The 17,293-nt window shown below is 45.4% G+C and overlaps 1 protein-coding gene across 5 annotated transcripts in view; it reads left to right on the top strand.

Annotated features, from left to right (window-relative positions):
- The first annotated feature begins 2,369 nt into the window (after nt 1–2,369).
- LOC112220102 (netrin-G2) overlaps nt 2,370–17,293 on the top strand; it is a 118,313-nt gene continuing 103,389 nt past the window's right edge. Inside the window, exons 1-3 of one of the 5 annotated variants that reach the window (XM_042302577.1) lie at nt 2,370–2,507; nt 2,977–3,186; nt 4,424–5,230. In XM_042302577.1, coding sequence (XP_042158511.1) covers nt 5,012–5,230 — 219 coding nt within the window. In that variant the 5' untranslated portion in view covers nt 2,370–2,507; nt 2,977–3,186; nt 4,424–5,011. Of the gene's footprint in view, nt 2,508–2,708; nt 3,191–4,222; nt 4,309–4,423; nt 5,231–17,293 lie in introns of those variants that run through there. The other 4 variants (XM_042302576.1, XM_042302580.1, XM_042302578.1 and 1 more) reach the window with 4 other exon arrangements.

The following is a 17,293-nucleotide window of genomic DNA, read 5'->3' as shown; positions in this document are numbered from 1 at the left end:
TGTCTGGCGTCAGGGAAATTACCACTCAACTGGCCAACGCTAAATCATTTGTGGGGCTTTGAGAAAGACATCCGGATTCATACATAACAAATGATCAGCATTTCTAACTTTGATGAATGTCAGATCTTATAATGCATATTTCATACATGACTCCAAGCTAACAAGGGTCAATTTAGTAATACATTTTGTTTCCCACTGTAACATGTTTCTTTGAAGACCTCGGTAGATATATAAGCTAGGTAGATAAATAAGGTAGGTAGATATATAAGGTAGGTAGATATATAAGGTAGGTAGATATATAAGGTAGGTAGATATCATTTTGGGGGGGTGAAGGGGGCTTAGGTAGGCGCTGCAATGGTTAAGAGGAATCTGAAAGACTTGAGAAAGATAGAGGAGACGCTGCAAGGACAAACTATCGATCGACTCCATGCTGTACAGTCAGTGTTCCCACCCAGATAGAAGTTCAGAGTTCCCTTCCGAATCACACGTCTCTCTCGCTGTCTCTCTCTCTGTCTGTCTCGCTGTCTCTCTCGCTGTCTCTCTCTCTTCCCAAAATCACCTAAAAAAAATCACAGAAACCCCCATGACAACATACTGAAGCTTCAGTTTCTTCTTTTGTAATGCATTTGACAGCTTTCAAATGTTTGGAGTGCAACGCAGCTGTCACTAGCGGGGCTGCAGCATGTATTGTACACCCTGCCTTGTGAAAGTACAAGAGAAGCAGTCAGTCTATTTCAGCACCACGGACAGCGACTTCAGAACAGATAGCAAGCGCCAATTTTTATTTATTTTATTTCATCTTTATTTAACCAGGTAGGCTAGTTGAGAACAAGTTCTCATTTACAACTGCGACCTGGCCAAGATAAAGCAAAGCAGTTCGACACATACAACAACTCAGAGTTACACATGGAATAAACAAACATACAGTCAATAATACAGTAGGGAAAAAAGTATATATACAGTGTGTGTAAATGAGGTAACATAAGGGAGGTAAGGCAATAAAATAGGCCATAGTGGCGAGGAATTTACGATATAGCAATTAAACACTGGAGTGATAGATGTACAGAAGATGAATGTGCAAGTAGAGATACTGGGGTGCAAAGGAGCAAATAAATAAATACAGTATGGGGATGAGGGGGATGGGCTATTTACAGATGGGCTATGTACAGGTGCAATGATCTGTGAGCTGCTCTGACAGCTGGTGCTTGAAGTAAGTGAGGGAGATAAGAGTCTCCAGCTTCAGCGATTTTTGCAGTTCATTCCAGTCATTGGGAGCAGAGAACTGGAAGGAAAGGCAGCCAAAGAAGGAATTGGCTTTAGGGGTGACCAGTGAAATATACCTACTGGAGAGCGTGATGCGGGTGGGTGCTGCTATGGTGACCAGTGAGCTGAGATAAGGCGGGGCTTTACCTAGCAAAGACTTGTAGATGACCTGGAGCCAGTGGGTTTGGCGACGAGTATAAAGCGAGAGCCAACGAGAGCGTATAGGTCGCAGTGGTGGGTAGTATATGGGGCTTGAGTTCTAGAGTGTCTCCCCCTTTGAAAAGGGGGATGACCGCGGCAGCTTTCCAATCTTTGAGGATCTCAGACAATAAGAGAGGTTGAACAGGCTGGTAATAGGGGTTGCAACAATTTCGGCAGATCATTTTAGAAAGAGAGGGTCCAGATTGTCTAGCTCGGCTGATTTGTAGTGGTCCAGATATTGCAGCTCTTTCAGAACATCAGCTATCTGGATTTGGGTTAAGGAGAAGCTGGGGAGGCTTGGGAGAGTTGCTGTAGGGGGTGCAGGGCAGTTGACCAGGTTAGTGGTAGCCAGGTGAAAAGCAGTATCAAATTCCCTTCTGAAGTTGCCCTCAAAGCTGCTTCATATTTATGATTAATGATTGAGTCAAATCGTTTTATAAGTATCAATATATAATCAATTGAAATTAAGTTTATGAAGCTATTTAAATATCGTCTGAAATAGCTTACAATTTTGTTATGCAAACAATCTAACTAGGCCTAGACTTCATGGGCGCTTCAATGTGTTGTGATTATTTCCATTATTCTCATAGGCCTAAAAAAAGACTAAACAGTAGTATTTGTTAAATTAAAGTAATAGATTCAGGTATCATGTATTAAATTACAAAACGTGTAAAGGCAGCGCTGCATTTTGCAATTGATCCAACATGCTATGGCTGATTATAATAGCGGTACGCGCCTTCTCTTTTGCACAAACAGACAGCTTTAATAGCCACCAAAAATGGCTCTGTAAACCCGAACGGTGGTTTATGTCCTGTATCTAAACCGCCCTCTATCCACCACTTCCTTCAACGTGAGCAAACAACTCTGGCTTATCTGCTGCTAAACATTTCTGATACAACTCTCTGAACGCTCGGACACAGTGGATGACACAGTAGGCTATAGCTCCACTTCTCCGCTGTTCCTTTAAGCAGCGCTTGCTGATCAGCTGGTGGGACGGTTCAGTTTGGTGCCGCTTGGCCCGTGATAGAGAGCGTCGAGAGCGGGTAAGAAGTTGCGCAACCCGCCCTGGCTCAGGCTAGCAGATAAAAGCCCGGATAGTGATTGAAAGAGATGGTAAAAGGAATTAGCACAGGCATAGAGAGAGAGAGAGAGAGAGAGAGAGAGGGGGGGGGGGGGGGGATAGAGAGAGCGAGAGGGGAGAGATAGAGAGAGCGAGAGAGGGAGAGAGAGAGAGAGAGAGCGAGAGAGGGAGAGCGAGAGAGGGAGCGAGAGATAGAGAGAGCGAGAGAGGGAGAGAGAGAGAGAGAGAGAGCGAGAGCGAGAGCGAGCAAGGGGGAGATTTTCCACAAAGCTTTTTTCTTTCTGCGCTTGAACATCCCGGATAAAGCTGAGCTTGTAAAGTGGGAAAGTACGAGCACCAGACCTTCCTCAACGTCAATATTTTCATACTTTTGATACTCTTTCAAGCTGGAATTCACGCTTTCGCTTTTTTTCTCCAACTCCCATTTCCAGATCTAGGACACGGTCATCCGTGGTGTAATAAAAAAGTAACAGGCACGAGAAAAAAGTAACAAGGAGACCGCATCAGATAACCAGAGTGGAGTACAGTAGCCAACACCACGGCGGGAGCCCGGTAGTGAATGGAGCCGTGCGGGGCTTATGGCAGAGGGGTGTTCGTATAATAATGGGACACGGAGTGGCTCTCCCAGATGAACCTTCGAAGTAAGTAGGTTAAATAAGTGTTTTATCTAATAAATCTGACCCGCTTCAGAATGCTTGACTGTTAAAATAAATTCTGAGGAGATTACGAGACCTATTCGAAGTGAGACTAAAACGCAACGCTCACTTCGAGACTATTAGACTAAATTTTCACTCACTACTCTAAATGTTGTTAGGCCTACTCTATAATAAATTCAAAAGTTGTCACTTTATATAAATGTTTAGAAATAATGTTATTTATGACCAATTGAAATGCAGCCTGATCGGTTGCTACTTTCGATTCGGGCTGCTGAAGCGAGCAGAAGCAGCAGTCTGTCAGACACACCCTATAAGGTATTTCATGCCAGAGAACCGCTTTGGCACTTCAAAACTATAAACTGAAAAAAGCTTCACCTAATTTTCGTGGAATACATATTTGTAGGATTCTGGCCACATCGTAGCCGGACAGTGAAGAGGGTCAGTGTCATTCCCATTAAAACGTATTTTGTGACCTCTGGTCTTCTAGCATTTTGATGCCAATTCAAACTCTCACGCATAGGCGGCACTGGCACGTGTATTTCCGCAGGGGCGCAACCAGGACAGCAGAGGTGTGCGTAATAATTTACTAAGCGCCATGTCAGCTATAAGCATGTTAAATTAATGCATGGTGACGCAGTTGAAGCTAGGACAATTCATGTTTCATGGAACGAATTAAATAAGTGGTGGGGTGACATTCACTTGCTAGTTCACCCCCCCCCCCTCCCATGCATATAACGCATACGAATTTATTTTTCAAAGAAAGGGGACGAGCTTTCCACTCTATAATGAACAATCCAATACGTCTCACCCCAAAGCACACTCACACACCCGCAACTTTTGAAACTTGGCATAAAACCTTGTATGACTTAAAAGCTCGTGTGTAACTCTCGAAATATTCTCTCTGAAATATGTTACATGCACGACGATGTACAGCATTACATACAAACATCTGTTTGATACTTTGCTACAAATCTCCTCCTTGTCAGTCTACATGGTTTTGATCTATTTCTTGGAAATTCAGATGGTAAAAATAAGGAACGAAATGTCCCATCTCGGAAAATAAGAAAAATGGGATGATCAAGATAGACTAGACCTACTCACTGATAGGTATACTGGTCTCTCCCTCTCTTTTTCAATAATATCTGTAGTATATAATATTCTCTCTTTCACTCTATCATTTCTATAATATCTAATATTTTCATAATTCCCCTCATTTTCCCAGGACTATCACTGAGGCAAGGTGCCGGACCGGGGCATCACGACCTGATGGATGTATCTAAGTACATCGTCACCTTTCCCTCATTCTCCCTCGTAGCGGACAGCTCTTGTCTCCCCCAGCGGAAAAGGACCTCTGAAGTATGGATTTGTTCTGCTGATATCCCAATGACCCCTACCGCCACCACCACAGCACTGGCACCACTATGGTTGAAGTAGATGCGAAGTTTCATAGTGACTTTCGCCTCCCCCTGGTCCATTTTTTGTCTGTCTTTTCCAAACCAGGCGTCAAAACAATAAAGTGTCATTTCCTAAAGAAGCCGTGATTATTTGTGTGTCCACTTCTATTGAACGGCTCTACAGTTATTTATCTTAGTGCATTTGTATTTGTTTTCCCTCATCACTGAACCGTCCCCTATCGCTCAGTTGAGCACGTAGACTCATCATGGTGATGCCAAAGTTACTTTCTGTCTCTGTATGATCCCTAGTCGCGTTCCATGCTTTTCGCCCAAGCTCTGACTACCGTGGCCCCTCCTGCCCTTCACCGCCAGACCCCACTCATCGGACCCCGCTCGTGGCTTTCCCAGGACCTGCCATGCTCTGTCAGGCCGTGTTGCTCCTCCTGCACTGCTTCGCCTCTTTGACACTGGGCCAGTACGACCTGTGCAAGTCCCTGGTGAGCACGGACGATGGCGCGGTGTGGGAGCAGTATGCATGCCAGCCCAAGGCCCAGTCCATGAAGGACTACATGCGGGTCAAGGTGGACCCACCAGGCATCACCTGTGGGAACCCACCTGAGAGATTCTGCACTCTGGTAAGTTGAATAAGTGGCGTCGTTGGTTTATTGGATTGCACTGAAATTGATGTCTGAAGTTGCTGCTGTGAGCAGGGGCAATGATTTGTTTAGTTGGGGGGGCCTAGGGGTGACCAAGCACAAGTTATGGGTGGACATGGGAAATCAGCAACATGTATCAGAAATAGCTTTGAAAATTGTCTTAAACTATCACTGGTCAATCAGCCCCAACAGTTGACTAGGCTGCAGCTGCTCACATTTGTGGGGAAAAAAGAGACAGCAGCAGACGATGCTGTGTCCTGAGACAGACTGATGATTCGAGGGGGAAAATGGCAGAAGCGGATGTTACGTTTGAATCAGATGGCGTGTCAAGAGGAGATGAGCGAGAAGGATTGCATTCCAGTGGAGAATACAAAAGGAAATAAGAGAAGTAAAGTGGTAGTGGAATCCAGTAAATCCAAGCCTAGTTCTGATTATTTTTTGGTCCGAGTAAGGGCTTTTGGATCGATGTTACCTGGGAGATCCGATTGAAGTCTCTATAAAAAGGGTGGATCCGTTGCATGAGGTGGCGTTGATGAGAGTATTGTTGTAGAAATCGGATTGGAATGTGTCATGTGTGGCTCTTCGAAGCAAGGTGCCTATCAAGGGCGTTATCGCTGGGGTGGCACTAGAAGTGAATGCAAAGCATATGTAAAGAATTGAATCAAGTAGTTGGTGCACACTAACTGACCTGCATGATGGGTGGAGTGAGGAAGCCCACTCCATCCATTCTATTGCTTTTTCATGAAGAGTCTCTCCCTTCTCACATGCATTTAGGTTTTATGAGGTACCCTGTGAGACCTTTCATGCCCAAACCCATGCAGTGTGATAAATGCAAAATATTTGGTAATGTGTCGAGTGTATGTAGACAGGAGGGGTATCGTATACCAGCTGAGCCAAATGCTGCAATTGTGGTGGTGAACATGCACCCACATTTCTGAAGTGTCCTGTTAGGGTGAAGGAGACAGAGGTGGTAAAAATAAGGGCTGTCCAGCATGTCTCCTATCTGGAGGCAGTGAGAAGAGTGGAAGAAAGCAGTGGGGTTGAGGAAGTAATGGTAGTAGGAGTAGAGGAACCAGAGAATATTCCTTGTCAGAGGGATCCTGAGATGTTGCATGTTAAGAAGGTGGACTTTGTAGCATTTATTGCATTGGTTATCAACTGCACAGCGCAAACAGAAAGGAGATCTGAGGAAATAGGCATCATTGTGAGTGCAGCTGAGCGTTTTTTGGGACTCTGGGATTTTACAGCAGAGGCATTACGAGGAATCCTGTCCATGAATGCTCTGTCCTCACAGGCACCTGCACCTGTTTAGGGATGGGATTTGAACTGTGACTGAAGGAGTGGGATGGTTTTTATTATTATTATTCTGTGTGTTCCCGGGTCCCACCCTCCATTCCCGCAAATTGATTTTTGTTTTGGTGTTTCAATACCCCGTATAGTAAGTAGGTGGCAGAAATACAGTCTGCCTTAAAGAAGAGGAAGAAGACAGGTTACGGATAAAAAATACTTTGAGTTTAAGATAACCTTTGTTATTAAACTCATACTTTAAGTTCCTTATTTATAAGCATTTGTGTTGGTAAATTATGTAATAGAGCCTAAGTTTGAAGCATTTACTCTGCCTCACTGAGCCTCTGTACCCTGAGACCCTCTTAGCTCTGGTCCGTGGCAGTGGCCTCTCCCCAGGCTCTGCCACAATTGCATTGAATAACTTTTTCAACTCTTAATTTGTATCTGCCCTAATTTATTCAAATTAATCCATTTGAAAATGAAAATATTCAAGTTAGATACATCATGTTCAGTGCTAACGCCCCCTCCAAGGAATTGTTTCTCCCCTCCAAGGAATTTATAGAAAGCTGATTTAGGCCTACTGCATTTCTAAACAAAGCTCTAAAATGCTATTTAGAGAGCGGCAAAAACAATGCTATTTAGAGAGCGGCAAAAACAATGCTATTTAGAGAGCGGCAAAAACAACGCTATTTAGAGAGCGACAAAAACAACGCTATTTAGAGAGCGACAAAAACAACGCTATTTAGAGAGCGACAAAAACAACGCTATTTAGAGAGCGGCAAAAACAAATTTAGAGAGCAAAAACAACGCTATTTAGAGAGCGACAAAAACAACGCTATTTAGAGAGCGGCAAAAACAACGCTATTTAGAGAGCGACAAAAACAACGCTATTTAGAGAGGCAAAAACAACGCAAAAAAAAACAACGCTATTTAGAGAGCGACAAAAACAACGCTATTTAGAGACCAAAAACAACGCTATTTAAAAAAAAACAACGCTATTTAGAGAGCAACAAAAACAACGCTATTTAGAGAGCGGCAAAAACAACGCTATTTAGAGAGCGACAAAAACAACGCTATTTAGAGAGCGGCAAAAACAAGCCAAAATGACTGCATCCATGATCACCTTGGTACTGTAGCTTCATTCACCTCAGTCGATAAGGGACATGCATACAATTCTAGGACAAACACATGCCATACAGCAACTAGCTGCTACACACTAGCTCAGCACTGGGATTACAAACCCTAGTTCAGTTTCCTGTCAAATCAAACAGTAGTTACCTGGCCATCTTACCTCTGCGCTGCTTTCATCAACCAAGGGTGGCCAGTCTACAATTCAGTGAACATCTGAGCAAGGCATAACTTATCGCATTGTGTGTCATTTGCAATCAACACTAGCCTATCTCAGCATGACATTGGGAAAGCCTAATTTGTTGGAGGCGTTAAATAACACAGTAGAAGGTGATAGCAGAATTTTCACTCAATAAAGGAAAGAGCTGGAGAAAAAACATACCATTTTATTTGGCTTAGGCAGGTCGGAACCTCCTGATGCGGCGTGAATTCAAGCGGGCTCGGGTGGGCTTTGGCCAAGTTTGGCGGGCACCAAAAGTCATGACACCAGTGAAATTACTTGGCAATGGGCTGGAGCTCACTGAGAATGGTCCGGGGGTGTTGTTTGCATTGTGTTGGCAGACTGTCATCCGGCTTGATTGGGTTTTTTCGAAGGACTTCAAATTTTGCCTGGTAAAGGGCATAAAGTATTGAGAGGGGAGAGGGGGGAGTACCTCTCGTTTCAAGAACACTAACTGGGTGAGGGTGGAGAACTGCAGGAGAATAGTGGGCATTACTATGCAATTCTCAACATGTATTTCCCAGCTAGGTTGTTGAGTGGAATGAAACTCTAAAAATAGGACAATTTGAACGTTTGAGACTTAGGCCATCTTTAGCTGAGCTACAGCATACCGCTTCCATTTTAATTGTCACAACTTGACACAATCTAAGATGTGTTTACTTAATGTGTTAGGTTCAGTACCACCTGGCTGGACAGTCTCTGTTAGCTGCCCAGTCGATGAGTCAGTGAGGTAATCAGATGAGCGATGACTTCCAACCAAAGGCAGAGATACATGAATTTAATAGGGGACAATTGATTCACTCATTATTCACTGATGTCTGAGAACACACACACACACACACACACACACACACACACACACACACACACACACACACACACACACACACACACACACACACATTAGAGGCCCTCCCACTATTGAGACTAACAACAGGACTCCGGGATCATTTAACAATGTAAAGCAGAGCAGATAGGTAGAGAGAAAATTAGAGATGGAGGTAGAGAAGAGAGGGAGAGAGAGGGAGAAAAGAGCGAGAGAGAGGGAAAGAGAAGACTGAGAAAGAGGGAGAAATAGAGTGAGAGAGACACTTGGGCGTTCTGTATCTTGCCCCTAATGGCAGGGCCCAGCCCGGGCCTGCTGCTGGAAACTTCTGCTGGAAACACTGCAGCGTCCATAAGGGGACAATTAGACTTGGATCCATTTGAACTGAATACGTTTGTACAATAGGTGCAACAGTTCTAATAAAATGTTTAATTTATTGCTCCCATGTGCACATTTCGGTCAATTAAAAATCAACAATGTGCTGCCTTTTGTAGCATTTATGACAATGCATGTCTTTTCAGCCGAATCTCAGAGTTCTAAAACCAGGACCAACAACTTGGTTGCTGTGCAACAGAAGCAGCTTGCAGGCTAGCAGCTGTAGCTAGCTAGCTAACACCAGTAGATGAGAAGAAAGCTACAAGCAAAAGAAGCTAGCTAGCTAGGTATATTTAGCTATGGATGGTTTTTCATATGGTTGAAGTAATCTGTGTAAACTAAATCAGAGCACCAACAAATAAGCTAGCGAACGTCCTTGTCTGCTATTATAGCCAGATAGCTAGCCAACTAGCCAGTAGCTACAAGCCAACAAGACTGTTCCATAGCTATATAGATTGTGCACCATCCACAACTCAGTGTTGACAATATAAGCTAGCTAGCTACATTCTTCCACACAGCATAGCAAGCTAGCTAGCGAAGTAAAGTTCATATTCAACACCAAACTTTGGGAAACTGCCACGTTGCTAACTTATAATACATCTATCTATTCCGGCATGTTACAGTCAAATCGGCTAGATAGCTACGTGTGCAGCCAGATGTCATTTTCAGCACAAACCCTGCTAGCTACCCTACATTTCCTCAACCAAGACCAGCCTCTCACAACACTAACTGTAGCTGATAAAACAAATTGTCTTGATAAAAAACCTGGCCAATGCACTTGCAAGTAGCACACCGGCTGTGCATTACAGTGAGTATACACATTAGCTAGCTAGCTAATTAGCTAGATCAACAGATGAGACAGAAGACATGTTCGAACAACCAGAAAAAATTCTGTCCCTTACATTATGATGCATTAATTCAGTACACCCAGTACACCCTCCACTGTCAATGCAATTTTCTTCATGCCATTTTAATCCACATTTGCACTGACTGACCAAGTGTCTAGTTACTTTTCAGTGTATTCCCAAAGATCTGAACTTAGTAAGCAAAATTGTTTAAAATACACATTTTCCAGACATTGAAGTTAGGTTCATTTTAGGTTCTGAATGAAAGGTGAAAATAAGTATTTTCAGGAAGTTTAAAATATGTATTTTCCATATGTAGAAAATAGATTAGTGCTGTAGCTCTGAACTAACTATTCAAGAGCTTGAGGATTAGTTGACAAGTTGAATCATGTGTGCTAGCTCTGGAATAGATCAATTACATGGAACAACCTGGGGTCCCCATGGAGAGGTTTGAGAACCACTACTCTACTGTACGGTGCTGTCCAAACTTGTGAAACATAGATGTCTATGCTTGGTTCAGATTTGGTCCAGTACGGACTGGACCAAATCTGAACCAAACATTGTTTGCCGGACCAGAACAGAAATCAACGTCCGTGGATGAGATTCCCTAAAAACATTCCCCTTCGATACAGCTACAACTTTTTCTAACAGGTTAGGAGAACATACCAGCAGGTTAGGAACATTAAAGCAGCAGGTTAGAAAAACTAACCTGCTAAAAAAAGCAGAGGTGAAAGTAAGGCTGTACGCCTTACCGTTAAAACATGAGCCTATCACAATAATTCAAATGAAATGTCAAAACTGTAGGCTATTACACCACTTTTTATCATTACTGCATGTCAGAGGCATGAAAAAATAGCAAATGGCCTTGAAAACGGGTGGTATAGCCTACGCTAGAAAATGTGATAGGGTTTAACAAAAAGATAGAATTTTGCCAAGGCAGAGATGAGTGGCCAACACCGAGACGTGCGCCGACAGCAGTGGACACATAAATGCTAACCTAATACCAATCGCCAATGCCATGACACGTTGTGGTGTTTTGAGTAACAGTCTCTTTCCATTCACCACTGTTTGGAGGCTGGTAATATGTTGTGAGAGGATGAACATGTGCAGGTAGCCTAGTAAAGGAGTGATGTGATTGTCTGACAAGCAGATGAAACATCATGACTGGTTGTGTTTATGCCCCAATAAAAGGTAATGCATTTTTTTTTTAAATGACTAGGCCCACAGAGATCCCATTGAATGAATGAATGAATGAATGAAATTATATGATTACCACGTAAAAAATGTTGCACGCGGAAGTGCGTGCACATATAGGGGGTCCGGTACCGGGAAGAAATTAATTGTACTTCCCCCCTGATGAAGTCACTTGTTTTTAGGGAGTCCCGTCTTGGACGTTGAAGTCCAGGCCAGTCCGGACTGCACCAAACAAAGAAAAAGACTCCCAAAAGATGTTGACGTAGGTCCCCTTAGTGGGAAGTAGCCATCAACAAGTAAAAAACTGGAGGGGAGTCTAATGCTCACTCATATTCAGTACTTTAAGAGTCACTTACAGGAACTGGTATGTTCCTAATGTAAAGCAGCTGTTGATATTCACCCCCCACCCCTCTAAAGGGAGAATCCACATGTTTTACATGAATGCAAATAGCCATATCTATGAAGTAATAGCCGATAGTGATGGAACTTAAGCTTATGAGTGTTTTAACAACGTATCGTTTCTATAATGCCAAAGAACTCATGCGTTTCTCAAAACACCACGTAGGGAGAACTTTCAATAAGTGCGTTGTTAGAGCATGTGTCGATGCTGATAGGATCGAAAGAAAGGAAGCGCTGCTCTCGGATTAGCGTTCTCCATTCATATCTTACGTTAACATTAGATACTGACCATGGGTCAGCTCCTAGAAAGAAAATATCACCTATGGCTGCAAATATTGAGGAGGCTTATTCTAATGCTTAGGCTATGCACTAAATCAAATATTTGGCACATCATTGACCACATGTTGTTAGGCTTACACATCATGAAATTGAGGCAAAAATGACAGACGGTAGCCTACAATTAGCTATATAGAATTCAGTTGATTGAACATGACATTTATTTAAATATGATTGAAATACACAGTGTACAAACATTAGGAACACCTTGCTAATATTGAGTTGCACCCCTTTTTTCACTCAGAATAGCCTCAATACCTCTGGGCATGGACTCTAAAAGGTGTCGAAAGTGTTACATGGGGATAATGGCCCATGTTGACTCCAATGCTTCCCACAGTTGTGTCAAGTTGGCTGGTAGTGGATCTCTACTCTGAATATTTCGTTCAATCTCATCCCACAGATGCTCAATTTGATTCAGATCTGGTGACTGGGCAGGCCACTTCAGTAAGCTGAATTCACTGTCATGTTTGTGGAACCATTCCTGGACAATCCTAGCCTTGTGGCTTGGGGCATTATCCTGCTGCAAAAATACATTTGCAGATGGATACACTGCTGCCATGAAGGGATGCACCTGATTGACAATGATGTTTAGATATCCTGTGGCATTCAAACGTTGCTCCACTTTTATCAAGGGGCCCAATGTGTGTCATGAAAACACACCACCAGCCTGCAAAATTGACACACGGCATGATGGATGCATGTACTCGTGGTTTTCTCCATAACTAGTCCTTCCATCAGCGTAAAACAGCAGGAACCGGGATTCATCAAACCAGGCAATGTTTTTACAATTCTCCAGTGTCCAGTGTTTTCGTTCTGTAGCCAACTGCACTCACAGTTTTATTTTTGAGCTGAAAGAAGTGGAACCCTGTAATGTCGACAGCTGCCATACACCATTCATGTCAAGGTACAACAAGTTGTGCATTTTTTAATGGGTCTTTGGGTACCAATGTTGTACTGGACTGTCAGTGGACTAACTCCAGAATTCTGCACAATTCGTGCCTCCTTTGTCCTCTTTCATCAACAACCCGTATTTTTACCACTGGTCTGCTGTTAGCTGTATGTCCTTTGGATGTTTGGTCACTTGTGATACACCTGGGAAACTGTTGAGCGTGAAGAAACCAACAGCATTGCAATTCTTGACACACTCAAACTGGTGCTCCTGGCACCTACTACCATACTCCGTTCAAAGGCACTTAAATCTTTTGTCTGACCCATTTACCCTCTGAATGGCACACATACACAATCCATGTCTAATTTGTCTCAAAGCTTAAAAATCCAACTTTAACCTGTCTACACTGATTGAAGTGGATTTAACAGGTGACATCAACAAGGGATCACATTTTTCACCTGAATTCACCTGGTCAGCCTATGTCGGAGTATCCAACCGAGTTTACTCAAAGAATAAAGCAAAATTCAAAAAATGGAACATACAACAAAACTCTAACACGAACACTAACGACATAAACAATCACGGACAGAACAGAAATGTTTGTCAGATGGTTAAATAGGGAATGTAATGAGGGAATGTAAAACAGGTGTGTATGTAATCAGACAAAACGAAACAGAAAAATGGATCGGTAGTGACTAGAAAGCCGGTGACGTCGACCTCCGAACACCACCCGAACAAGGAGAAGGGCCGACTTCGGCGGAAGTCGTGACAGTACCCCCCCCCCCTGACCGGGTGCCAACACCGGCAACGACCAGGAGGACGTGACGCAGGGCGATCGTGGTGGAGACAGTGAAACTCCTGTAGTAATGAAGGATCTAGGATGTCCTCCACCGGTACCCAGAATCTCTCCTCCGGGCCATACTCCTCCCACTCCACCAGGTACTGAAGGCCCTTTGCCCGACACCTTGAGTCCATGATGGCTCATACGGTATACGCCGGGACCCCCTCGATTTCCAGAGGGGGCAGAGGAACCTCCCGCACCTCAGACTGCTGGAGTGGACCAGCCACCACCGGCCTGAGGAGAGACACGAGGAGGGGTTAATGGAAGGGGGGTTAATGTGATAATCAGGGGGGAGTTGTAACCTATAACAAATCTCGTTCAGTCTCCTTAGGACTTTAAATGGCCCCACAAACCGCGGACCCAGCTTCCGGCAGGGCAGGTGAAGGGGCAGGTTTCGGGTCGAGAGCCAGACCCGATCCCCCGGTGCATACACCGGGGCCTCACTGTGGTAGCGGTCAGCACTCGCCTTTTCCTGACGGCCCGTTGTAGCCGCACACGGGCAGTGTTCCATGTCTCCTCTGAGTGCCGAAACCATTCATCCACCACAGGAGCCTCGGTCTGGCTCTGATGCCATGGTGCCAGGACCGGCTGATAACCCAGCACACATTGAAATGGTGATAGGTTGGTAGAGGAGTGGCGGAGGGAGTTTTGGGCCATCTCAGCCTAGGGGATGTAAACTGCCCACTCCCTCGGCCGGCCCTGGCAATAGGACCGCAGAAACCTACTCACATCCTGGTTGACTCTTTCCACCCGCCCGTTACTCTCGGGGTGAAAACCTGAGGTAAGGCTGACCAAGACCCCCAGGCATTCCATAAACACCCTCCATACTCTAGACTTGAATTGGGGACCCCGATCAGAAACTATATCCTCAGGCACCCCGTAGTGCCGGAATACGTGGGTGAAAAGGGCCTCCGCAGTTTGTAGAGCCGTAGGGAGACCGGGCAAAGGAAGAAGGCGGCAGGACTTAGAAAACCGATCCACAACGACCAGAATCGTGGTGTTACCCCACGACGGGGGAAGATCCGTCACGAAATCCACTGATAGGTGTGACCATGGTCGTTGTGGAACGGGAAGGGGTTGTAATTTCCCTCTGGGCAGGTGTCCATGTGCCTTGCACTGTGCGCATACCGAACAGGAGGAAACATACACCCTCACGTCCTTAGCTAAAGTGGGCCACCAGTACTTCCCAGCAAGGCAGCGCACCGTCCAAGGATGCCAGGATGACGAGAGGAGGGTGACGTGTGAGCCCAGCAGATCAAATGATCGCGGACATCAGACGGAACGTACAGATGCCCAGCTGGACACTCAGGGGGAGCAGGCTCTGCACGTGACGCCCGCTCGATGTCCGCGTCCACCTCCCATACCACCGGTGCCACCAGGCGAGAAGCTGGAATTATGGGAGTGGGATCCGTGGACCGCTCCTCTGTATCATACAGCGGGGACAGTGCGTCTGCCTGCACGTTCTGGGAACCTGGTTTGTAGGAAAGGGTGAAAACAAAACGGGTGAAAAACATGGCCCACCTTGCCTGGCGAGGGTTCAGTCTCCTCGCTGCTCGAATGTACTCCAGTGCGGTGGTCAGTCCAAATGAAAAAAAGGGTGTCTAGCCCCCTCAAGCCAATGTCTCCACGCTTTCAGAGCCTTGACAACAGCCAACAACTCCCTGTCCCCCACATCATAGTTTCGCTCCGCCAGGCTGAACATCTTCGAAATGAATGCACAGGGGTGGAGCTTTAGTGGCGTACCCGAGCGCTGAGACAGCACAGCCCCTGTCCCTGCCTCGGACGCGTCCACCTCAACTATGAACGCTAAGGAGGGATCAGGATGAGCCAACACGGGAGCCAAGGGAAAAAGAGCCTTCAGGTGACCAAAAGCCCTGTCCGCCCCTGCAGTCGCACCTGTCCCCCCTTCAGCAGTGAGGTAATGGGAGCCGCTACCTGACCAAAACCCCAGATAAATCTCAGGTAGTAGTTGGCAAACCCTAAAAACCGCTGCACCTCCTTTACCGTGGCGGGAGTCGCCAATTACACACGGCTGAAATGCGATCATTCTCCATCTCTACCCCTGACGCTGAAAAGCGGTACCCTAGGAAGGAGATGGACTGTTGGAAAGACAGATATTTCTCAGCCTTGACGTACAGGTCATGTTCCAACAGTCTACCAAGCACCCTGCGTACCCTGCGTACCAGGGACACATGCTCGGTGCGTGTAGCGGAGTATATTAGAATGTCATCTATATACACCACTACACCCTGCCCGTGCAGGTCCCTGAAAATCTCATCTACAAAGGATAGGAAGACTGATGGAGCATTCATCAACCCGTACGGCATGACGAGGTACTCATAATGCCCAGAAGTGGTGCTAAATGCTGTCTTCCACTCATCTCCCACCCGGATACGCACCAGGTTGTAAGCGCTCCTGAGGTCCAATTTTGTGAAGAAGCGAGCCCCGTGTAATGACTCTGTCATACTGGCTATGAGCGGTAGCGGGTAACTGTATTTTACCGTGATCTTATTCAAACCTCTATAATCAATACACGGGCCCAAACCTCCATCCTTTTTCTTCACAAAAAATAAACTTGAGGAGACAGGTGAGATGGAAGGTTGAATGTATCCCTGTCCCAGAGATTTGGTGACATATGTCTCCATAGCCACCGTCTCCTCCTGTGACAGAGGATACACATGACTCCTGGGAAGTGCAGCATCTACCAAGAGATCTATCACACAATCCCCTTGTCGATGGGGTGGTAATTGAGTCGCCTTCTTTTTACAGAAGGCGAGTGCCAAATCGGCATATTCAGGGGGAATGTGCATGGTGGAGACCTGGTTTGAACTTTCCACCGTAGTGGCACCTAAGGAAACACCAACACACCTCCCTGAACACTGACAGGACCATGCCTTGAGAGCCCTCTGTTGCCACAAAATAATAGGATCATGAGAGGCCAACCAAGGAAATTCCCCTGCTTTCTCATAGCAGTGGGCGCTGTGACCTCCCCAATTATCCCCGACCCCAAAGGACGACTATCTAAGGCATGTACAGGGAAGGGAACATCAACAGGAACAATAGGGATCCCTAATCTATGTGCCAAGAAGCGGTCAATAAAGTTCCCAGCTGCACCTGAATCTACTAGTGCCTTATGCTGGGAATGTGGGGAGAACTCAGGAAATTCTATAGGTAACCACATGTGTGCAACAGGGGGCTCTGGGTGAGTTGTGTTCCTACTCACCTGGGATGACCCACCAGTGCTCCGCCTGCTACCTCGACCTCCTGGAGAACCACCCCAGCACCAACCAGCAGTGTGCCCTCTGCGGCCACAACTGGTACAGGGAATGGTCCGGATTAACATGGTCGCGTGCTGCTGAACGCGCTCCTCTACTGGGAGAGAAGGGCTGGCCGTACCTGCTGACTCCATTTGAATTGGTCCGTGATTCTGTCAGCGATTTGGGTGCAGAGTGAAAGCGAAGTCAGGCGCAGGACACAGGTATGGAGTAAAACAACCGAGTTTACTCAAAGAATAAAGCAAAATTCCAAAAATGGAACATACAACAAAACTCTAACACGAACACTAACGACACAAACATTCACGGATAGAACATAAATGTATGTCAGATGGTTAAATAGGGAATGTAATGAGGGAATGTAAAACAGGTGTGTATGTAATCAGACAAAATAAAACAAAACAGAAAAATGGATCTGTAGTGACTA

This window comes from Oncorhynchus tshawytscha, linkage group LG20, assembly GCF_018296145.1.
Source record: "Oncorhynchus tshawytscha isolate Ot180627B linkage group LG20, Otsh_v2.0, whole genome shotgun sequence".
Lineage (NCBI taxonomy): Eukaryota > Metazoa > Chordata > Actinopteri > Salmoniformes > Salmonidae > Oncorhynchus > Oncorhynchus tshawytscha.
This window is presented reverse-complemented; position numbering and strand designations above follow the sequence as displayed.